The 25,633-nt window shown below is 45.9% G+C and overlaps 1 protein-coding gene and 1 non-coding gene across 2 annotated transcripts; one reads left to right on the forward strand and one right to left on the reverse strand.

Moving 5' to 3' along the window:
• Window positions 1–11,384: 11,384 nt before the first annotated feature.
• On the reverse strand, window positions 11,385–23,542 carry C10H11orf98 (chromosome 10 C11orf98 homolog). The gene is made up of 4 exons (XM_040409948.1): window positions 23,458–23,542; window positions 18,186–18,310; window positions 16,822–16,919; window positions 11,385–11,822 (listed from the first exon to the last, which is right to left on the reverse strand). The coding sequence occupies exons 1-4, from the start codon at window positions 23,491–23,493 to the stop codon at window positions 11,674–11,676; spliced, it is 408 nt and encodes a 135-aa protein (XP_040265882.1). The 5' UTR covers window positions 23,494–23,542; the 3' UTR covers window positions 11,385–11,673.
• A 150-nt stretch (window positions 23,543–23,692) lies between these two features.
• LOC120981269 lies at window positions 23,693–23,824 on the forward strand. The gene has a single exon (XR_005774681.1). It is a non-coding gene; the product is annotated as a small nucleolar RNA SNORA57 (small nucleolar RNA).
• The last annotated feature ends 1,809 nt before the right edge of the window (window positions 23,825–25,633 follow it).

Genomic DNA, 25,633 nt, shown 5'->3' on the forward strand with positions numbered 1-25,633 from the left:
GCATGCCCAAATAAGATGCCAAAAGTCAGCATCCACTGACGCACACCTGTGACACTTCAAGTGAGTAAGTCTACCCATCCTATTTAGCCTTAGCGGGGTCAGATAACTCTGATGTAAAATGCAAACTTGGATAAACTTATTGTTTATGGCGGGTGATACTAGAGTGGGGGATTCTAAAACATCTTCCACATCTTCATTAGTTAAGTCTAGAATTTTAGCTTTCCATCTATCTAATGCTTGAATTGGGACACCTTTCAGCTTAGCATCTAGGAGATGAGATTATAACACTGATATAAAACCACATGGTCCTTGAGAATGGATAACTCCAAATCATTGGAAAGGTGGATAGTAAGATTGGGGTATCCCTATAGTGAGTTTGCAAGGCGTGTCTCAATTGCAGGAATCTATAGAACGCCTGTCTAGGGCGCTCATGCCTACGACTCATGGACTCATAATCGTTGAATACATTATTGCTATATAAATTGCCCAATGTGGTAACCCCATGTTCCTTCCAGAACATCCCTTCTCGCATCGTCAGTAGATCAGGGAACATGGGGTTATCCCAAATAGGAGTTTCCAACAGATTCGATCCTACATTGTATATTCTCTTGCTAGCTGTCCAAACCTGAACAGCCACCCTATGAATCGGTAGTAGCTTCCATGGGAATAAACAAGGCTGTTCTAACACAGACCATAAATTAGCAATACCCAAGTAATCAGCTAATTGCTTCTCCTGCCTGTATAGTATGCATCCCGGTGTCACCCAAGATCTGATATTTCTCAGTTGTCCAGCTAAGGCTACTTTCACACTAGCGTTCGGAGCGGGTCCGTCTGATGTTTCATCCTATAATGCAAACGCTTGCATCCGTTCAGAACGGATCCGTTTGCATAACTGTTTATTTCAGATCTGATTTTTCACTTCGGAAAACTCAGATCCGACAGTATAGTCTAAACACAGAAGCGTTCCCATGGTGATGGGGACGCTTCAAGTTAGAATATACTGAGAACTGTGTACATGACTGCCCCCTGCTGCCTGGAGATGCTGCCAGGCAGCAGGGGGCAGACCCCCCCCCCCCCTCCTGTATTTAACTTATTGGTGGCCAGTGCGGCCCCCCCTCCCTCCCCAGTATTAATTGTAACCAGTGCGGCCCCCCTCCCTCTATATTCATCGGTGGCCAGTGCGGATATTAAATATGACCAGTGCGGTCTCCCCCTCCCTCCCTCCCCAGTATTAAATATGAGCAGTGCGGTCTCCCCCTCCCTCCCTCCCCAGTATTAAATATGAGCAGTGCGGCCTCCCCCTCCCTCTATTCATTGGTGGCCAGTGCGGATTCAAAGTATTGTGATCAGTGCGGCCTCTCCTCTCTCCCCCCCCCCCCCCCATCATTGGTGGCAGCGGAGAGTACCGATCGGAGTCCCAGTTTAAATCGCTGGGGCTCCGATCGGTTACCATGGCAGCCAAGACGCTATTGCAGTCTTGGCTGCCATGGTTACTTAGCAACAAATAGAATCATTATACTTACCTGAAGAGCTGCGATGTCTGTGTCCGGCCGGGAGCTCCTCCTACTGGTAAAGTGACAGGTCTGTGCGGCGCATTGCCTATAGACCTGTCACTTACCAGTAGGAGGAGCTCCCGGCCGGTCACATAGATCGCAGCTCTTCAGGTAAGTATAATGCTGCTATTTGTTGCTAAGTAACCATGGCAGCCAAGACTGCAATAGCGTCTTGGCTGCCATGGTAACCGATCGGAGCCCCAGCGATTTAAACTGGGACTCCGATCGGTACTCTCCGCTGCCACCAATGATGGGGGGGGGGGGGGTCGAGAGGAGAGGCCGCACTGATCACAATACTTTGAATCCGCACTGGCCACCAATGAATAGAGGGAGGGGGAGGCCGCACTGCTCATATTTAATACTGGGGAGGGAGGGAGGGGGAGACCGCACTGCTCATATTTAATACTGGGGAGAGAGGGAGGGGGAGACCGCACTGGTCAGATTTAATATCCGCACTGGCCACCGATGAATATAGAGGGAGGGGGGCCGCACTGGTTACAATTAATACTGGGGAGGGAGGGGGGGCCCGCACTGGCCACCAATAAGTTAAATACAGGAGGGGGGGGGGGTCTGCCCCCTGCTGCCTGGCAGTACCTGCCAGGCAGCAGGGGGCAGTCATGTACACAGTTCTCAGTATATTCTAACTTGAAGCGTCCCCATCACCATGGGAACGCCTCTGTGTTAGAATATACTGTCGGATTTGAGTTTCACGATGTAACTCAAATCCGATGGTATATTCTAACATAGAGGCGTTCCCATGGTGATGGGGACACTTCAAGTTAAAATATACCATCGGATTGGAGAAAACTCCGATCTGATGGTTTAATCCTGACTTTACATTGAAAGTCAATGGGGGACGGATCCGTTTGAAATTGCACCATATTGTGTCAATGTCAAACGGATCCGTCCCCATTGACTTGCATTGTAAGTCTGGACGGATCCGTTTGGTTCCGCACGGCCAGGCGGACACGAAAACGCTGCAAGCTGCGTTCGGGTGTCCGCCTGCTGAGCGGAGCGGAGGCCAAAAGGTGCCAAACTGATGCATTCTGAGCGGATCCGCATCCACTCAGAATGCATTGGGGCAGTACGGATCCGTTCGGGGCCGCTTGTGAGAGCCTTCAAACGGAACTCACAAGCGGAGCCCCGAACGCTAGTGTGAAAGTAGCCTAAGTAATATAGGTGCACATCGGGCAAGGACATGCCCCCTTCCTTCTTAAAACGGGATAGATTACTTATTGAAAGCTTGGGTCTATTTGCTCCCCAAATGAAGGGCGACAACAGCGAGTTAAGGTTCTGAAAGACCTTTTTCGGAACCGCATATGGTGCATGCTGTAGAATATACAAACACTTCGGTAGGATAATCAATTTTACCAGATTGATCCTCCCTGACACAGACAAAGGCAGGTTCTGCCATACCCTGAATTTCTCCTTACAATACATTAGGAGTGGCTGGATATTCAGTGTATGAAAGGACGTGACATTTTTGGTGATATGAATACCTATGTATTTATAGCTATGCACAATAGGCAGTTCTCCTGAGTTCAACGTGTCCTCTAGTTGATATAGAGGGCATAGAGTCGATTTGGACCAGTTTATCCGCAATCCCGAGAACCGGCTAAATAGTTAAATTGTATCGATTGCCCTAGGGAGTGTGGATTCTGCTTGTGACATAAAGAGAACCATATCATCGGCATACAATCCGACCCCATCTTCCTGTTCTCCTATTTGGGTGCCATGATATTGCGGGTCTACCCTAATACGAATGGCCAATGGCTCTATGGCTAAGGCAAACAGTAGAGGTGATAGGGGACAACCCTGTCTGGTTCCTCTTCCCAGGCAAAAGCTGTCTAACAGTAACCCATTCACCAAAACACCTGCTTTGGGGCTTTTTTACAGTAATTCAACCCAACGTCTGAATTTAGGTCCAAAACCAAACTTCCTAAGGCCCTGAAACAAATATGGCCATTCAACCAAATCAAATGCCTTTGCTGTGTCTAATGACGCCAGAGCCCACTTCTCCTGTTTCTGAAGACCAATCTGGGTCACCACCTGTACCCTTCTAATATTATCAGTGGACCTGCCAGGCATAAATCCAGATTGATCTGGATGTACTAAAGTGGTAGCTACTTTACCGAGACGCACGGCCAATATCTTTGCTATAATCTTATAGTCTATGTTTAATAAGGATATCGGACGATATGACCCGCACTAGTCCGATTCCTTGCCAGGTTTTAATAACACGACTATGGTTGCGTCATACATTGATGGCGGGAAGTATCCCTTTCGGAACGACTCATTATACATTTTTAACAGAAGTGGGTTAATGTGGGCAGAGTATTTAACATACTTCTAAAGGCAGTCCATCTGGACCAGAGGCCTTACCCCTAGCTAGTTGCGAGATAGCCTCCTGTATTTCCAAAACAGTTATGGGGGCTTCTAGGCCAGGGCTTGACAAATTTCCTTGGAATCTAGGAGCCAGCTAAAAAAGTTAGGAGCCAGGCGGAGCCGCGTCATAAAGCCCCTAGTAGGTGCCCCCCCCCCACTTCTCCATAGAGCCCCCCCCAATAATGCTGTATACCATGTTACATATGCCGCCGCTCCGTCCCCGGACCCTATTGACTATAATGGGGATGGGGGTGGAGCTCCGGCGCAGCATGGCAGTTCGCGGTGAGAGGCCGCCGGACTAAAAAGTTGGACATGCAGTACTTTTAGTCCGGCGGCCTTTCACCATGCACTGCCGTGCTGCGCCAGAGCTCTGCCCCCATTATGGTCAATGGGGACGGAGCGGTGGTCCGGCGAAACAGCGGAAGGACGGATCCGACAGGGTGAACAGCCTGCCGGATCCATCCTGCCATAAGTGTGAAAGTACCCTTAGGCCTTATTCACACGTCCGTTTCTTTCCTGATCTGTTCCGTTTTTTGCGGAACAGATCTGAACCAGATCTGGTCCCATTCATTTTCAATGGGTCCTGAAAAAAAATCAGACATTGAGCTGTCCGTTTTTTTTCAGGACCCATTGAAAATGAATGGGTCCAGATCTGTTCCGCAAAAAACGGAACAGATCAGGAAAGAAACAACGGACGTGTGAATAAGGCCTTAGTTATATAGCTACTGAATGAGACAGAAGAAGGGATGCCTTTAACATATATATCTCCTTGAGAAGCCAATTTGATCCTAAAGGGTTAATTCAAACTGTAATCTAAACTGTCCTGTCACTTCTCTTATCTCTCTGCTCCTGTCCCTTAATCTTATCACTGCTGCAAAAGCATCAGCCACAGCCTCAGTGTAACCTGTTCTAGAGTCTGACTGACTGTTCTTTTAACTCAAAGAATCGAATGAGTCTCTAACTGTAGTATCTTTAGATTCTTTTAACCTGAGACTCATTCGATTCTTTCTTACTTAGACTCCCTCCTGTACTTGTGTCAGTGACTCGGCTCAGAGCTGCTAGTGCTTGCCTTGCCTCAGCTCTGATTGGTTGGTGGGCGGGGAGGGGAGGGGCTGGCAGAAGCAGCTTCCACTCTAGGATCAGATTACACTCCTCCCGAGCCCCTCCCCTCCCTGCTGCCAGCGTCTCTGCTATTGTGTGCTGTGACGGAGCTGTTTCACACAGTGCTGCCTCCGGACAGAACGGCAGCTCCGCACCCATCGCCCGGGCACCTTTGAAAACGGGCTGACAAATACCCAAGCGCCAGGACTAAATTCCTGGTCGCCATGGCGACCTGGCGCCTGGGATTTGTCGAGCCCTGTTCTAGGCTGTCCGCTGCCTCATGTGACAGAGTAGTGAAATCTAGATCCTCAAAATATTGCACGACCGCATCCATTTCATAATTCACCCTGGTCTCGTAAAGGTCTCTATAATATTCTTGGAACCTACCCGCTATAGCCTCTGGATCAGAAAGTATCCGTCCATCCAAAGCTTTAATGCGTAGTATGGCGGGGGATGCCTGGCTCTGCCTAACAATGTGAGCTAGCAGTTTACTGGACTGATTGCCCAGTTCAAAGTACGATTGTTTGGAGAAGAACAGTTTCCTTTGGGCTTTTTCCTTAAGCAGAGTCCGGTATTGTCTCTCCTTAGCCAGCCATGCCTCCTTATTTAAATCATTGGGATCAGACACATATACCGCTTCTAGTCTAGAGCAATCTGCCGCCAGGCTTTCCTCCTGCCTAGCTGCTGACTTTTTAATATATGACATAGTAGACCTGAGGCAGCCTCTAAGATATGCCTTCATAGTCTCCCACAATAGTGTATTATTCGATTCCTCCTCATGTCCTTCCATGAACACTTTCAATTGATCAGGGACACGATCAGACGGTCCAAACAGGGTCAACCAAAAGGGATTAACCCGATTTGAGCGTCTGATCATATCCCCGCCTAGCCTCAATGTTAATTGCATTGGGGCATGGTCAGATATACCCCTCGGCCCAAATTCTATATCATACGTCAAAGAGTACATAGATGAATTGCCCAAGACATAATCTATTCGCGACACCGCATTTTAACTGGCGGAGTGACATGAGTATTGTCTGACATCAGGGTACTTCAGCCGCCATAGATCCTTCCACCCCACCTCTTCTGTTAATTCAGCTAGGGGCGTCTTATTATTAGATCGACTGTCACCGGCCTCCCCCTGTTGGTGCCTATCCATGTCCCTGTCTAAAAAGTCATATTAAAGTCCCCCATTTTAATTACACAGGCTGACGGATATGAGGCTGCAAAGCTAACCGCTTGCTGCACTACTTGCAAGGAAAAGGGCGGAGGGATGTATATACCAATAATAACGTACAATATACAGCCACAAACACATACTTTCCCGCTGTATCTATCTGGCATGTTTCCAGCTCCCACCTGAGTGATTTGTGCACCATGAGAGACACGCCCCTAGACATGTTCGTATAGCATGAGTGTTGAGCCAATTGAGCCCAAGGCTTCTGTATGCGCCTCGTACTATCCGCTGTCAAGTGGGTTTCCTGCAGGCAGAGGATATGTGGGTTGAATCTCCTGACTGCAGAAAACACCATGGCTCGCTTTCTAGCAGCACCCAATCCCCTAACATTCCATGACATTATACGTATGTCCGACATGTTGTTCTAATATAAAGGACCTCAGTTCCCTCCTGACCCTCCCACCACTTTGTATTATGACTGATACAGCACAGAACAAATAACATATGAATCGTCAGGCGCACCCTGACATATACTATGAGTGCCTGCATGGTGTAACCTTGAACCATTAGCATCACTCTTGTCGCATGAAACACAGTATACCTCGTCTTATAGGTGGCACTTCAAATAAACGGGGTGTGCTTGTGGTAATTAACCAGTAGCACCACAATTCTTACAACTTGTATAGAAGTGTTTTTTAACATAATCGAGGACCCAATCCCCAACCTCTAGAGGGAGCCCGGGACAGAACATGAACATCTGGACCGACCAGGGAACCCTCTAGTGAGCTGAACAGCATTTGCGATATTCAATACCTCCCTTAGCATACATGATAACATCCCAACTCCTATTACTAACTTCCTATCACAGTGGAACACACATGATTTTCTATGAATAGGTATAATCAAGCATGTCAAAGGATCAAGGAGATAGGCATTGAACAATTCCTGAGTGTCCAGGAGAATATATACTTAGTCAGTCCAGACGTTATAACCAACTCCAATGTCCAGTCCCGGGGTCCCTCTTACTTTAGCAAACAAGGAAATAAGGGAGTGTTCACATTTTTATCTTGGGGCTCTTGCGTTTCTCCCCCTTCCGTCTAGCCAGTTAGTGGCTTCCTCAGGATTATTGAAGAACCGGCTCACATCACCATCCACTACTCTCAGACGAACTGGATATACCATGGAATAAGGCAGATTCTTTTCGCGTAGCCTCCGTTTCACCACACTAAACGTGGCCCTGCGTTTCTGCAGCTCAGATGAAAAATCCGGAAAAATCATAATGGTACGATTTTCAAATTTTAACTCTTGCTTGGTACGTGCCTTCTGTAAAACATGATCTCTGTCCATAAAGTTCAGTAGCCTGGCAAGTAAAGGCCTCGGAGGAGCCCCCGGTGGAAGGGGTTTGGCGGGAACACGATGCGCTCGCTCGATAATGAATGCCGCCGAGAATGTTGCATCTGGAGAGGAATCTCGGAGCCAGGTAGTGACAAACGCGCACAGGTTATTGCCCTCAGCTTTTTCAGGCATGCCAATTATTCGCAAGTTATTGCGTTGTGTGCGGTTCTCGTAATCACATTTCTGTTGCCAAAAATTTACTTTTTGCTCCAATTCCTGTATCTTTTCGGGAAGTGGTTGCAGGCGGTCTTTCACGTCAGAGATTCTATTTTCCGTCTTTTTAACGCGGTCTCGGATAGCCTGCATGTCATGACGGAGCAGACCTATATCCACCTTTACATCCTCCAGTTTGCCCATCATGGACGTGCGACAGGTAGATATTGCTTGCAGCAACTGTTCAGTCACTTGCTTAAGAGATGGTTCAGCAGCTGATTGTTCCGCTCCCCCTGGCGCAGGATCTTCTTTCGCCCTCTCCACTGATGATGATCGGGAGCCCGCGCCATCTTGGTCTTCCACGCAGGCAAACTCTCGGAGCTGGTCTGCAGCAGACTGTGCTCTATTTCGGGCCATATTTGAGTTGCGGGTTTTTCCAGACCTTCTGCCGGTTCTGGTGGTAATGTTTGCGGTAATAAATTGTCAGGATAATATAGAAGTTAGGGGAATTGGGTCCGGAGCTCCACTACATCCGGAAAAGTTGTCTTTTACAGAGATATTTATCTCACCCAGCATGGGTATATGTAAAAATATACCCCAAAACACATTGCCCTACTTCTCCTGAGTACGGCGATGCCACATGTGTGACACTTCTTTGCAGCCTAGGTGCGCAAAGGGGCCCAAATTCCAATGAGTATCTTTCCGATTTCACAGGGCATTTTTTAGGCATTTGAATTCCAGACTACTTCTCACGCTTTAGGTCCCCTAAAATGCCAGGGCAGTATAAATACCCCACAAGAGACCGCATTTTGGAAAGAAGACACCCCAAGGTATTTCGTGAGGGGCACAAGTTAGTGGAATATGAGACTTTGTAAAAAAAATAAAATAATAATAATTATTTTCTCTAACCTGTGACAAAAAATAAAAACTTCCATGAACTCACTATGCCCATCAGCGAATACCTTAGGGTGTCTACTTTCTGAAATGGGGTCATTTGTGGGGTGTTTCTACTGTCTGGGCATTGTAGAACCTCAGGAAACATGACAGGTGCTCAGAAAGTCAGAGCTGCTTTAAAATGAGGAAATTCTAATTTTTGTACCATAGTTTGTAAACGATATAACTTTTGCGCAAACTAATAAATATACACTTATTGTATTTTTTTTTATCAAAGACATGTAGAACAATAAATTTAGAGAAAAATGTATATAGAAATGTAGTTTTATTCAACAGAAAGTGAAAAATGACATTTTTTTGCAAAAATTTCGATTAATATTAAAAAAAAAGTAAAAATGTCAGCAGCAATGAAATACCACCAAATGAAAGCTCTATTAGTGAGAAGAAAAGGAGGTAAAATTCATTTGGGTGGTAAGTTGTAAGACCGAGCAATAAACCGTGAAAGTAGTGTAGTGCAGAATTGTAAAAAGTGGTCTGGTCATTAAGGGGGTTTAAGCTAGGGGAGCTGAGGTGGTTAAATGGTGGCGTTGGAAAGTACAACTTGTCCCGCAAAAAACAAGCCCTCATATGGCTATGTGAACAAACAAATAAAAAAAGTTATGGCTCTCGGAAGGCAGGGAGTGCAAAATGAAAAAAGCAAAAAAACAACAACTCCGGGCCTGAAAGGGTTAAAAGGCCACTGAGTGCCTTGTCTTGCCAGTGACAGCTGAACAGGCCAGCTCTCTGGCTACTGCACATGCTCTGGAGAAGTCCTATTCACCTATAGTGAGCAGCAAAGTGGTGGCTGGGCAGAGAGCTGCTGCACTGCCGAAGTACCACAAAAGTTCCCTTACATAGTGCTTCACAGACATTATTATCATTCACAGTCCCCACCAGCAATCACAATCTAAAATACCTACGAGTGTGGGAGGCAACCCATGCAAACTCCACGCAGATGATGTCCTTGGTCAGATTTGAACTTAAGACCCCAGGATGCAGCCAATTTTGGCCCTCGGGAATTTACTTTTTCTATAATGCACTGAAATACCCAGTATTGCAAAACATTACTGCTTGTGCCTCCACAGGCAGCAATGTATGGCTATGATGCCAGGTGTCACTCAGGGGACATGTCGTTGTTGAGGCCAGATACCATGGACATGATATCATTACTTCTCGTCCGCCAGGGACTAGAAGCAGCGGGGAAGGGAACTTTCGCACTGGACTGGAGGGGCTTTGAAAAGGCGAGTGGTTTCTCTTTTTTTGCTTTATGTTGCTTTCTGGCAGGTGGAGGTGGGAATTGATGAAGTCTTTTAACCCTTTAATACCTGTTAAATGTTATTAGATAGTAGTAAAGTTATGATGATTTATGGAATGCTTGGGGGTCAAGTGAAAGGATGAATATCAGTAAGCCAATTTTCTTATCCAAACCTCCTGTGCCCATATTGCGGCCTGCAAACAGAATGGGTCTGCAATCCGCAAGATTTGGAGTGGTGCGGAAGCCCACAGAAGAACCACGAAGCGCTTATGTGGGGTTTCTCTCTGTGCCTCCTCACCGCAAAAAAATAGAACATGTTCTACTTTTTTGCGGTGCAGACTGAATCTTGCGGATCGCTGACCAATTCAAATGAATGGGTCCACATCCGCAAACAGCGGGCACATGGCCAGTGCCTGTGCATTGCGGATCTCAAGTTTTTATACAAGATGCACGAATACACCCTTATCAGGTGAATAAAAGAACAACAAAAATGAAAAAGGAGATGAATCATATTAAAGCCACATCACACCTTGTTCACCTAAACCCTAAAATACTGTACAGGTGCACATGGCAGAGCAAATTCCCTATGTACATCAGTTATGGCTTTCAACTCTAGAGGAAGATAGCATTGGCCCTCATTGGAAGGCACACTCCAGGCACCCATGCTGATCAAATGTTTGAAGGGTCTGTATACTAGGCACAGCTCTGTACATTATGTAGTAGCTATGCTTGGCACTGCTGCTCAGTCCCGTTCACTTGAAAGGCCATGTGACCACTGGAGGTGATGGCAGAGCCCAGAAGAAACAGTTAGTGCTCACCCGAGCACCATGCCCTACGAACAGCTGATTGGTGGGGATGCCAGGAGTGGGACTCTCATTGATCTGAAATTGATGACCTATCCTAAGTCCTGGAACCCCCTTTAAAATACTGTAATGTATTCTAAAGCTAGTAGGAACTTTATATATATAAAGCACGCCATGGGATATAGCATTGCTTCCAGCTGTATCTGTGTCCATGCTATATCCTACAGGCCAGCTTGTTTACGAAGACTGCATTTTCCACACAGACTTGTTAGCTTAAAGGGAACCTGTCATGTGGATATTTGATTATAATCTAACTAATTATATACAATCATTAACTACTAAAAAGTACCTTAGATGTATTCACTTACTGGTGTGACAGATGGTTACCTCATAATATACACACAAAGATGCCGCATGCTAATGAGCCGATTTGAGTCCAGCGTGATGTCATTGAGTCCAGCGTTTATTTAATTCAGAGCTATAGCCACTCCCCTGCCCACCTGCTGCTGATTCATATGGAAAATAACTGTCATGCAGCAGCAGGTGGGCGGGGAGAGTCAGGAGCTCATGAATATTCAGGACTCATCATTATCAGCTGGAGCTTTTCAATACAAGATGTTGGCAGATTGACTGGGTCTATTAAAAGAAAGTGAATCAGTCACTTATTTATGTTGCCCTTAGTTAGGACACCATAAAACTGGTGACAGGTTCCCTTTAAATAAAGCAAACAAAGTGCTGATGGTCAATACAATTTTCTTTCAAAAAATAAATAAAAAGGAATTGATTTCAGATCATGACAGGTGACTTGTGTCTGTCAGATTTATGTGAGTGATCCCTTGTGTCCTGTTGTATTACAGAAGAATGCCACAAGAATTGCCCAGAGTCAGATATCCAGAATTAGGTTCATCAAAAGAATCCTTATACAAGAGTTCCACCCTCTTTACTGGTTTCTGGAGCAACTTCCTCCATTTCAACATCTCGCAGAGGCTTCTTGGATTTTCTTTTTGTGGTACTACGCTCAACTTCCATGCTACCGATACGTTTTTGAGGTTTTGATGTCGGTTCCACTGAAGAATAAAAGTATATGCATATTATTAGTAGGCAATGATCTTGTGAACAGAACCTAACATAGGCCTCTTTCACACTTGCGTTGTTGGGATCCGGCATGCACTTCCGTTGCCGGAGGTGCCTGCCGGATCCGTAACAACGCAAGTGTACTGAAAGCATTTGAAGACGGAACCGTCTTCCAAATGCTTTCAGTGTTACTATGGCACCCAGGACGCTATTAAAGTCCTGGTTGCCATAGTAGGAGCGGGGAGCGGGGGAGTGGTATACTTACAGTCCGTGCGGCTCCCCGGGCGCTCCAGAATGACGTCAGAGCGCCCCATGCGCATGGATGACGTGATCCATGTGATCACGTGATCCATGCGCTTGGGGCGCCCTGACGTCACTCTGGAGCGCCCGGGGAGCCGCACGGACGGTAAGTATGCTGCTCCCCTGCTCCCCGCTACACTTACCATGGCTGTCAGGACTTTAGCGTCCCGGTAGCCATGGTAACTATTCAGAAAAAGCTAAACGTCGGGTCCGGCAATGCGCCGAAACGACGTTTAGCTTAAGGCCGGATCCGGATCAATGCCTTTCAATGGGCATTGATCCCGGATCCGGCCTTGCGGCAAGTCTTCAGGATTTTTGGCCGGAGCAAAAAGCGCAGCATGCTGCGGTATTTTCTCCGGCCAAGAAACGTTCCGTACCGGAACTGAAGACATCCTGATGCATCCTGAACGGATTACTCTCCATTCAGAATGCATTAGGATAATCCTGATCAGTATTCTTCCGGCATAGAGTCCCGACGACGGAACTCTATGCCGGAAGACAATAACGCAAGTGTGAAAGAGCCCATACCCGCAAAAAAATATAGCATGTCCTACTCTTGTCCGTTTTGCAGACAAGAATAGGCATTTCTACAATGGGCCGGCCGTTCCGTAAATTGCGGAAGTCTTCCGTTTTTGCGGATCCGCGGTTTGCGGTCACTGATCTCGGCCGTTTAACCCCATAGATGCCGCGGTCAGTAGCCTCCTGCGGCATCCATGGGGTTAAGAGGGAGGAAGCTCCCTCTCTCTTCCATCGGGCCAACACTAACAAAATCCTTGTACTCTATAGCCAATGGAATGACTGTGTCCCTCTTACACTAAGGTGCCACTGTGTTATCCTCTCTAAATATATACTTTTAGCGTGGCACTATGTAAAGGGAATAGCTTAGGGAGTTAAATAAGTGGCTCAGAAGCTGGTGCAGGAAGGAAGGGTTTGGTTTAATGGAGAACTGGGCCGACTTCTTGGTCGGTTACAGGCTCTACAGTTGGGATGGGCTGCACCTTAGGCCTCATGCACATGACAGTTGTTTTTTGCGTCCGCAAATTGTGCGTCCGTTTTTTTTGTAGGATCCGTTTTTTTCCCACAGATTCCTTGTAATAAATGCCTATCCTTGTCCGCAAATGTGAAAGAAGTAGGACATGCACTATTTGTTTTGCTGAAGGGAAACACGGACAACGGACGCAGAACACAAACGGATGAACTATCAGCATTTTTTTGCTGACCCATTGAAATGAATGGGTCCCCATCCTATCCGCAAAAAAAAAACTGAACGGAGGCCGAGAAAAACAACTGTCGTGTGCATGAGGCCTTAATGGGGAGGGTGCAACTGCCCTGGGGGAAAAATGGTTAGATGGCTGGAGGAGCTTTTAAACTAGGATCTGGGGGGGGGGGGGGGTCATACTGATAAGGGGGTAGATAGTGTAGATAGAGAGTGGGATATAGGAGGGGACAGTGGGGATTTAGTGGGGGCTGGGGTCAGTGAGGAAAGTAGGGAGAAGACTGGGCAGAACTATACACCGAGCTACTGGTAACAAGAACCTGTTACATACAAACATCCACCAAGGTAACCAAAAAATCCCAGATATTCACTTTACAGGTAATAGTAATTAAAAATGTATTTTCACAAACGCCAGAAGTCTAGCTAGCAAAATGCGGGAGCTGGAGGCTACGGTACTAGAAGAACACATAGATGTAGTTGGTGTAGCTGAGACGTGGTTGGACTCTTCGCATGACTGGGATGTTAATATTGAGGGTTTTACACTATTTAGGAAAAAGACAGGGTCAATAGAAAAGGCGATGGCGTGTGCCTGTATGTGAGGAGTGATCTGAACACAAGTGTGAAAGAGGCAATTGTGGGTGAGGATGTGGAAACCTTATGGGTGGAGGTTCAAAGGGATATAAACACTGAAAAAATTATATTTGGTGTAATCTATAGACCCTCTAACATCACAGAAGAGATAGAAACACAACTGTATAACCAAATAGAGCGGGCGGCACAGGCTGGTACAGTGGTCATAATGGGAGATTTTGACTGGGGTCATTGTTCTGCCTCAACCACAAAGGGGAGAAGATTCCTCAACTTGCTGCAGGACTACTTTATGGGCCAGTTTGTAGAAGCTCCCACTAGGGGCAATGCTCTGATGGATCTATTAATTTCTGATGATGCAGAGCTTGTTGGAAATGTTACTGGTAGAGAAACACTAGGTAATCGTGACCACAATATAATTATATTCCCCCTAAACTAAAAAAAAAAAAAAAAAAAAACTGTCAGGCAGAGCAAAGACACTGAATTTTAAAAAGGCCAATTTCCCTGGGTTGAGGGCAGCATGTCAGGGCATAGACTGGGAGCAGCTATTATCACATAATAAGGCTACATTCACACGTCAGTATTTTTCTATAATCCGATTTTCTGTCCGTTTTTGGCGGATCCGTTGTTCCTGAAAATGTTTCCGATGTCATCCGTATGTCATCCGTTTTTTGCGGATCCATTGACTTTGTATTGTACCAGGATCCGATTTTTCAGGAAAAGAATAGGACATGTTTTATATTTAAACGGACATGCGGAACGGAACAACGGAAACGGACAGCACACATTATGCTATCCGATTTTTTCCAGGACCCATTGAAAATGAATGGGTCCAGATCTGGTCCTGATCTGTTCCGCAAAAAACGGAGCAGATCAGGAAAGAAAAAACGGACGTGTGAATGGACCCTAATACTGAGGATAAATGGGAGAGCTTTAAATTCAAATTGATTAAAAATGTATTCCTTTAGGTAACAAGTATAAACGGCTAAAATTAAACCCCCCATGGCTGACACTACTATGGCTACTGTAAGATGTGAACGCATTGCACTCACACTGAATCCGGACCCATTCATTTCTATGGGGCTGTGCACATGAGCTGTGATTTTCACGCATCACTTTGCGTTGCGTGAAAATCGCAGCATGCTCTATATTCTGCGTTTTTTCACGCAACGCAGGCACCATAGAAGTGAATGGGGCCGCGTGAAAATCGCAAGCATCCGCAAGCAAGATTTTCACGCATGGTTGCTAGGAGACGATCGGGCTGGGGACCCGATATGTATAATTTTCCCTTATAAAATGGTTATAAGGGAAAATAATAGCATTCTGAATACAGAATGCAAAGTAAAATAGTGATAGAGGGGTTAAAAAATAATAATAAATTAACTCAGAGTCCACTTGATCGCGTAGTTGCGGATCTGTCTTCTTCTGCAATGTTGAGCTGCCGGCTAAGGACCTGTAGTGACGTCACATCACATGGTTCAATCACATGGTCCCTCACCATGGTGATGAACCATGTGATGAGCACAGTGAAGTCACCACAGGTCTTTTGCCAGGTCCAGAAGATAGAACAGAGACCGGCAGCTATGGAGCAGGTAAGTTAATATGGGAATTTTGTGCGATTGCGATTAGGGCCCTAAAAATTACGATAACGATATGCGATGCGATATTTTAAAGGGAATTGTGCTAGAGGTCTATTTGCTTGGATTTTCCCATATGAGCCGCTGACGCGGCTGGGTATGACATAGTTATGGGGGATCTGCGGATGACGCTGTTATGTGGGGGGGGGGGATCTGCGGATGACGCTGTTATGTGGGGGGGGGATCTGCGGATGACGCTGTTATGTGGGGGGGGGATCTGCGGATGACGCTGTTTTGTGGGGGGGGATCTGCGGATGACGCTGTTATGTGTGGGGGATCTGCGGATGACGCTGTTATGTGGGGGGGGATCTGCGGATGACGCTGTGTTGTGGGGGGGATCTGCGGAGGACGCTGTGTTGTGGGGGGATCTGCGGAGGACGCTGTGTTGTGGGGGGATCTGGGGAGGACGCTGTGTTGTGGGGGGGATCTGCGGAGGACGCTGTGTTGTGGGGGGGATCTGCGGAGGACACTGTTATGGGGGACCTGCGGAGGACACTGTTATGGGGGACCTGCGGAGGACACTGTTATGGGGGACCTGCGGAGGACACTGTTATGGGGGACCTGCGGAGGACACTGTTATGGGGGACCTGCGGAGGACACTGTTATGGGGGACCTGCGGAGGACACTGTTATGGGGGATGTGTGCTATGACACATGGGGCCACAAGGGGGGCCAGCATAAGACACACATATAGCATCTTATGCTGGTCCCCCTCATGGCCCTATGTGTCCCCTCATGTGTCCTAAACTGCGCACATAACTCTCCTATTTATAAAATGGCCAGCCTCTGTACTTTCACTATGAATGCACTGCAGAGAGCGGCAGCGAGCGAGCCGGCCGGCGCGTGACTGACGTCACTGTTACGCTCCTCCCACTTAATTCAGGAAGCAGAAGCGTGACTAAGTGACGCTCCCGCTCGCTGCAGTGCATTCATCGTGAAAGTAAGTACAGAGGCTGGCCATTTTAGCAATAGGACAGAGGATATTTTATCAATAGGGGCCCCTTCATATATAATCGCTGCATTTTTGGGTCCGCCGAATCGCCAAATCGCATTTGCCGATTATCGCGATTCGATTATTTTTGCGATATATCGTGCAGCCCTAATATATATATATATATATATATATACACACACACATATACACACACAATGTCACTACTCAAACGTATTGATATTTTGATGCACCGTGCAACCCTATTTGAGACTGTATTGAAGCAGTCCACAAATATCACCATATTATCCCCAACAGTACCATCCATGGCCGCTTTCTCTTTCTTGAGATGTTGCAATTGCTTAATCAGTTTCCTCTTCTTTTTCCCAGAAAGTGTTATATTAGCTCTAGCGCTGGAACTAAAAAAAAAAAAAAAAGTTACACATAAGAGATATTGGCTGTAGAGCTCAGGGAGTGAGGTCCCATGCAGCTAGATTCAGACCTCCGGAAAACATGTAACGTAGGAATACATTTTCTAACATCGGATTATCCCTCAGCTGCTAGTGTACTGATAACACACTGGGGCAGGGGGGAAACCTCAGAGTCTCACGTTCCATTCACAGACTGGATGCTGCTGTGAAGAGCAGCCTGCATTCTGCTGATGAATGTGCAGGGTCCCTGCTTTCAAAGTAACACTTTCTCTGCTGGAATATACCACTGCCCACAGGTTGATTTAATTTTACTCACTTGTATAGCGCTGACATACTCTGCTGCACTGTACAGATATCATCATCACTCGCTGTTCCCAGTGGAGCTCATAATCTAAGTTCCCTATGAGTACGGCTTTGGATTATTGGGAGGAAACACCCACAGGAAACCCAGGCAAATAGGGGGAGAAGATACAAACTCCGTGCAGAGGTTATCCTTGGTCAGATTGGAACCTAGGACTCCAGCGCTGCATGGCACCAGTCCTAACCACTGAGCCACCGTGTTGCCAGGTTGTGGTAAAACGTGTCATTACTGAACAAAACAAGAAGGACCAGGCCACCTCTGAGGTCACATATGATCTAAACAGCCTGGGCTCCAGACTGACACATTGCAAGAACCTACCAGACAGATGTGTGCAGCTGCTGATTCAGCTCACAAAACATTGCAGAGATTGGATTAAACTGTAGGCACTCCTTAGCTGAGAGCAGGACTACGTATGAATGTCATTCACTGACAGCAAACAATTGAAACAACGTGCAGTTGAGGTATGGGTAAAAAGGCATCTTGAAGAGGCCCTTTCACCGTCCCTGACATTATAAGCACCTAGCACTGTGGGGCATTATTAGTAGAGGTCATCGCTGTCATTGGTTGCTCTGTTGCCCCGCTGTGTTAATAGATAGCATCGGTACAGAGAGGAGGAGACGCCAGCTTTTCTCGGGGGCATCTCCTTCTCCCTGGTGGAGCACGTCACAGCCAGGGAGAAGCTGGCGTCTCCTCCTCCCTGTACCGATGCCATCTATTAACATACAGGCCGTGAAATGACAGCGATGACATCTACTAATAATGCCCTACAGTGCCAGGTACTTATATTGTAATGTCAGGACCATTGAAAGGTCCTCTAAAACATGTCAGGAGAGGTGACAGCATCTCTTAAAAAAGGAAGACTCGAACACCAAATTAAATATTTTTGCACTTACGATCTCTTCTTTAAGTGATGAATTGTTATTAACTGTTTGTCTACCACAGCTCCAACGATTTTATGTTTCCTCTGTTTCTCTCGAGTAATCAAACGACGGCGTTTCAAGACATTTTTTTGCAAATCCTGTTGTAGAAAGACATAGAAAACAATGGGGGTCATTACTAACATTTTATGCCAGTTTTTGCCGTCAAAATAGCATCAAGACCCGTTTTTGCCACTTTTTTAATGTCCGGGTGACAATATTTTTCTGCTGTGCGCGCCACTTGGGACTGGTAAAGTTACTAATATTTGCGACTGGAAAGAGACAAGCAAACCATTGTTTTTCTTGTGAAATTCCCAATAAGTTTGATGTGTCACATGACCCTCTTCCTATTATAAAAACAAAAGTTGGATTCAAAATGACCGCCATTGTCACCACCCATCTTGAAAAGTTTCCCCCTCACATATACTAATGTGCCACAAACAGGAAGGTAATATCACCAACCATTCCCATTTTATTAAGGTGTATCCATATAACTGGCCCACCCTGTAGAACTTGCATCTTAGTAGCGATTTTATAAATGTAACAGCTGATATTCATTTTACCATATTTTGCTGAATAACCATAGTATCGCCACCATTTCATTCTAGATATATTAGCCATTTGCCTCATTTTAGATATATTTGCCATTGTCGCTATTGTTATAGTCTAGATACTTTTGCCACTGCCGCATTCTAGATATATTTGTCTTTTTTCCTCTTTTGGAGAAATCTGTCCGGACCACTATATTTATATTTTATATACACATCTACATCCACCCAATAAACAAAATTTTAGTGGAACTTTATACATCGAGTCTATGTGAATCAATCTATGAGCCCATTCACTTACTTTTGTACTATTACACTAATGTAACAGGTTCAAGATTTCAGCCAGGGAACGCTGTTAATGGGGCGCGCGGCTCCCACTTCCAGACCACTCAGATTGGACCACCGCATCTGAGGGTGTTAAATGTATGTGAAACAGCAGAAACCCGGCGGCTATGGCACCTGCTGCACACGCGGGCAGGCACCATCTTTAAAGTGCTGACTCCCGCCATAAATGTAAGGTGGACGTTGCAAAGGATTTAAAGGGGTTGTCTTGCTTTAGCAAATGTCATTAATTATGTGGATAAAGTTACCACAAGGCACTTACTAATGAATTGTGATTTATTTTCCATAACATTATGCTCGTTTCCATGGTTACTACCACCCTGCAATCCATCAGTGGTGGTCGTGCTCGCACACTATAGGAAAAAGCACCAGTCTATGTGAGCTCCCACTGTCCCGGCCACCAGAGATGCCGCTGCTTTTTCTTATAGTGTGCGAGCATGGCCACCACTGCTGGTTTGCAGGGTGGTCATAAGCCTGTATAATGTGATGGAAAAATGTACCAAGCCAGCAAAGGAGGCAATATTAACAATCACAATACATTAGTAAGTGCCTTGTATTAAAGAGGACCTGTCACCTCAACTGACAAGTCTGTTTTAATAACTACTTGCATTCCCCATGTAGTAACCATGCTGGAGCATCTATCCCTATAACTCTATGTTGTACCATTCCTTTATTATTCCTGCTAGAAGTTTACAAGCAAATTGCTAGCAGTCTGCGGTAACACAGGGTTCACACCTGAGCGTTCTGAAAGGAGCGCTCTGTATGTGCGATTGTACGGGCGTTTACAAGTGTGCATACAGAGACAAGCGAACGCCCATTGTCGCGCGTTCCCGAAAGTCTATGTACGGGAACGCGCGACAAAACGCCCCAAAGAAGCTCAAGTACTTGTTTGAGCGTCGGGCGTTTTACAGCGCGATCGTACGCGCTGTAAAACGCCCAGGTGAGAACCATTCCCATAGGGAAGCATTGGTTTCTCCTTGTTGTGCGTTTTACAGCGCGTAGGAACGCGCTGTAAAACGCTCAGGTGTGAACTTAGGGTAAGGGTACTGCTGGGTGTTACCTGTAGCAGGTGTGTCTGAGTGTGGTGTGTCCAATCAGTGCTGCTGGTGTCAGACAGTGGTAACACCCATCTGTACCTTTACTGCAAGCAGCTGGCAATTCATTTATAAACGTCTAGTAGAAATAATAAAGAAATGGCACAACAGAGCCCTAAGAATATAAGCTCCACAACGGTTAAGCCACGGAGAATGCAAGTGGCCAGGTGTTGGTAAATGAAGAAGAAAGGTCCCGGAGACAAATGGAGTTCCTCTGTCAGCTCTTCTTTATTGATCACATATAGTTGACAGACATAACCACCTCATACACGGCATAACGTTGACGCGTTTCGGGTTAGTACCCTTAGTCGTAACCAAGGTGTTCTCTAGACCTGTGTACCATATTGTACCTGTTGAAAAACGTATACTCACCTGCTCCCTGATGGTCTTTTCTGGCTCCCTTCAGTAGTGTCTTGCCCCCACTAGGGATGAGCGAACTTCTGTTTTTTGAGGTTCGGCGTACAAGGTTCGGGTTATCTAAGAATTATGTTATGGATTCCGTTACCACGGACCATAACTTATGGTCTTTGGTGGTGAAATCCATAAACGGAATTGTTCGATAACCTGAACCTTGTACGCCGAACTTGAAAACAGAGGTTTGCGCAACACTAGCCCCCACCATGTAAACATCCGGACGGATGGGGTCACGTGACTGCCGGGGCTCACAATACTGGCTGTCCACCCAGAAGTTTACAGGAAGACCGCTGAAGCTGGACAACCCCTTTAGGCGACCTGCACACATGACAGATTGTGCATGGATTGTCATGCGGAATATCCGTAGCGTAATGCAGCACCAGTAAAGTGAAGGAGATTTGACAAATGTCATGCACACTTTGCATATATTTTCAATGCAGAAATTGACCTGCCATGTGGACTTCTTAGGGCTCTTTTAGACAAGGGAGTTTTCCGACTGGATGCAATGAGTGTGGTGACTGCATAGCATCCGGACTGACTCCTGACCCACTCGTTTCAATGGGTCTGTGCACATGAGCATTGCTTTTCACGCATCATTTCTGCGTTCAGGAAAAATTGCAGCATGTTCTGTATTGTGCATATTTCAAGCAGCCCCGGCTCCATAGAAGTCAATGGGGCTTGTGTGAAAATCGGAAGGGATCCGGATGCAATGTGTTTTTCACTGATGGTTGCTAGGAGATGTAGATTATTCTTCAGTTTTTCTTCACACGCGTGAAAAATGCATCAAAACTGATTGCATCCGAGCAGAAAACATGCACAGACGAAATGCAGGCGCAGACTAAACTGACTGACCTTGTGTGCAAAACCATCCGTTTTTTTCCTGAACTGGTCCTGACACAATCCGTATAGGTGGTGTGAAAGAGGCCTTAGTGCAGATATCCTCCTTTGCAATGCACATGCGGGTATGGAAATGCAAAGAAAGCCAAATGGAAATTCTGTTTGAAAACTCACACACATGGGCAGGTAGTCTTAAGCCTTATTCACACATCAGTGTTTTCGCACCCAAACAGTGATAAACAGGGTGGATTTATGTGCGACTTTGGGGTGAATTTCTTGTGGATTTTCTGCACACAAATCTGCACCGGGCAGGTGAACGTATAGAAGATCCACACTACTTTCAGTGCGTTTTTGTACACAATTTGTAATTGAGGTTTTTGGTGCGAATTTGATGCAGTTTTGCCACAAATCTCACCCTTCTTTTGAAATGGGTGAAATCCGCAGCTAAAACCACAAACATAATTGACATGCTGCAGACGGTCAATTACGGTAAAATGTACATGAGATTTGTCTTATCTCATGCCCTTAGCTGGTACCGTCTATTTTTGGTGTGTATAGTACTGTACTACATTGCAGATTTTCTGTATGGAAATCCGCACAAAATTCACATGTGCAGGCCCCCCTTAGGGCACCCGCACAAGAGTGCAGATTACAAAGCAGAGAATCCTTTCATGTGCGTTTAAGCACCATAACCGCATGTATTCATTGCCATTTTCGGTGTGGATTGGGATGCGGATTTTCCATAGATCTCATCCTTGCATTGAAAAGAGTGAAATCCGCATACAAAAAAATAGCACAAACAATTGACAGATTACTGATTTCTAAATAAATTTAAAAAAGCCAAGCGTACATCTGTCTAATTTCCACACTTTTTGGTACTATATTGCGCTGTGTTTTTTCCAAACATAAATCCACATGGAAAAAACTTGCGTAAACTGCATGGTGTAAAGTTTCACAGGTTGTCATGATGGATGGAACCCAGTAATCTGTTGGCAGCGAGCCTTTAATTCCCCCTGCAGTACCATTACATTGTGCCCATTGAAATCTGTGTGCCCCCTCCTCTATTAAAGTGGTATTTCAGGACTATAACATTGACTATTGCAATACCAACCAATGTGACACCTGGCAATCAGGACAATTATGGGACCATAGCCAGTTAATTTATTAATAATAATATAGGCATAGCAACTTCATTCCAGTGATCGGCTAGTTCGGGATAACACGGAGAATAGAATTGGTTGACTCCCTTTATCATTTTCATTAGGCTAGGTCTACACGACGACAGAAGTCGCGCAACATCTCGATGGATTTTCTGCGACTGTTGCGTCGCAGTCGCAGCATGTTGCAGTGCGCCACCATAGACTGCCATTATAAAAATTGTCGCGCGACAAATGTCGTCGTGTAGACCTAGCCTTACTCTTTGCCTGACTTCAAGCTTTGCAGCAATTATGACCATGAGGCCAGGCTCAGATTAAAGGGGTACTCCGGTTATATCAAGTTATCCCCAATCTGCAGGATAGTGGATAACTAGGAGATTGGTGGAGGTCCTACCACTGGGACCCCCACATCCCATGGAGCGATGTGTAATGAACAGAGCGGGTGGTCGGAAATGTGCGCAGCAGCTCCATTCATTTCTATGGGAGTTCTGGAAATAGTCAAGGGCTGCACTAGGTTACATCTGCAACTCCCATAGAAATGGAGCAGCTGCGCGCAATTCTGACCACCCGCGACATTCATTTCAGGGCAGCTCCACAGGTCATGGGGTCCCAGCAGTAGGACCCTCAGAAAGCCCACCAGGAATACCCCTTTAAGGCCTGGGCTGCACTGGCACTTTTGGTAGCACCACTGATCAATTTTAACTGAGTGACTGCTGCAGTCCACAAGATTGAATTCAACTGAACACATTCATTTGGATTGCAGCTGTAGCTCAATAAGATCAATCAGTCGCGCTACAAAATGGCGCTGTGTAGTCCTGGCCTAATAAATATCAGTACACATGAAAGCGTTAAATACCGTTTTCGGTCGGTTGATCTTTCCTCCGGGGGCCATGCTGTTGCCACCTGCTCTACTTGACAAACAACTTCCGGTTTCACTTGCGTTCCGAGCCTCAGTTTGCTCTTGTTCCTCCCTAAGTGGGCGGGGTCGGAAGACCTCTAGAGAGTATATAAGCGCCGACCGCGCCAGGTTCCTCCTCTTTCTCTTGAAGCCGGTGAGTTTTGCTGTGTACTAGTTGGTTTGCTGTGTTGCGCCTCTATTTCTTGGCATGCAGGATGTTGCAGTACTCCTGTGTGTAATGTTCGGAGGCAGATTATAGCCGGTGCTATGTCTTCGGTGCCAGCTCGTTCGTGGGTTGGTTCTATCCTCAATCACTGGTACAAGCTGTGTACGGCCGCCGTGTGGCGTCTCTCGTGCAGTAGAGCAGTGCCCATTGGTAGAAGGTTCCACAGGACAACTAGGACTGGTCTGTGGAGAAGTGTTTAGAATATTTATTGTGTTCCCTTCTATGGTCTGTGCAAGGTTTAGGCCTCTAGCAATGCTGTGACCACCGAGTTGCTGTATGTACACTGATCTGTGACGGGGTAATCACCAGTATTAGTGCTACCTGCCATATCTCTTCTTAAAGGGGTTGTCTTACTTCAAGAGGCATTTATGATGTACAGAAAGTGAATTCAAGGCACTTACTAATGTATTGACATTCTCCATATTGCTGCTTATGCTGGCTGGATTCAGTTTAATGTTGCATTATACACTGCTTGTTTTCATGGTTACAAATTTGTACTGTAAAAATCATTTCCTGAACTTTGGTTCAGTTCCAAGGTACCACTATATAGGGGTAAACCTATCCCTCTATAGTGTAGTACAGGGCTGGCCAACCTGCAGCTCTCCAGCTGTTGTAAAACTACAACTCCCACCATGCCCTGCTGTAGGCAGACTGGGCATACTGTCAGTTGTAGTTCTGCTGCAGGTTGGCCATCACTGGTGTAGTATAAGCTGTCCTGTAACTAGGAGTGCTCCTAATGGACAAAATGGGCCACTTGAGAGCTATTCAGTGAAGTATATTACAAATGTGGTCGCTATCATTGCTACACACTACAAAACCTGACTGCCTTCTAATCTGTGCCATGTTCTTTCCGCTTCTAGGTGCGCCATCGACTCCTATATTGACTGGTGTTGACAGAATTCAGATATTAACAGAAATGCAGAGAATTTCTCCTAAGACTGCGGAGTTCTGGTTTGTATGTCTGACACGGAAGGTGCAGTGGATAGGCGCAGTATGTGGTCACAATTTGAACAAAGGGGTTGTCAATTTTGGGTGGGGGAGCATGCTTGTCTCCTCTCCAGTTATGTTTCAAGTCCCTTGGGCTCTATGCTCCAGTCTCCACTGGTACTTTTCCTGCAAAACGGTTTGACTACTGCGTGTTGTGACTAGTGTAGCCAATTGCCCAATGGAGTAACACTTGTTCATGTGGTAACAGGATCATTCATGTGATCACTAGAGATGAGCAAATTTCATGTTATGAAATTAGTTCACGCTTCGTTTGGTATAAGCAGAACTGCGTAATGCATTCTGTTACTCAATTCTATGACTGAATGCATAAGGGAATGCCTTTAGCGGCGTTCTGTTCTATTATGACGGAATGAGTGTCTATGGCCTGCATAACGGACACAGATCAGTTTTGCAGGCCATAGACTTCTATAATGATGGAGTGCCTCTAAAGCATTCTGTTATGCATTCCGTCATAGAATTGCATTATGGTCTGTGGTAACGGATTCCATAATGCAATTCTGCTTTTACCACCAAGTGTTTCAAAATATGAAATTTGCTCATCTCTAGTGATCACCTAAATCAATCGCTGTCTAAACAGCTCTGGTGCTGGCAAACAAGGATTCTGTATGGGGACAAGCAATGGCATTAGGGATTTCTCACCATACTGAGGAGACCGCTGGATGTGAATGCGGCAGTCTCCTTCACTGACAAGCGGTAAAGTACCATTATGTTCATGTACAGTCTGGTTGTCCATATGAAGCTTATCTGTAGGCAAGGCTGGGTTCAGATGTGCCATATTCTACCATACAATTTTCTAATTATATAGTGAGTGGTATATTGCTGTCTTATCTGTATTTTAATTTACCATTGTACAGTATTAAGACTATTTTACAATTTTCAATAAAGTTTATTTGAAGAAAA

This window comes from Bufo bufo, chromosome 10, assembly GCF_905171765.1.
Source record: "Bufo bufo chromosome 10, aBufBuf1.1, whole genome shotgun sequence".
In the NCBI taxonomy this organism is placed as follows: domain Eukaryota; kingdom Metazoa; phylum Chordata; class Amphibia; order Anura; family Bufonidae; genus Bufo; species Bufo bufo.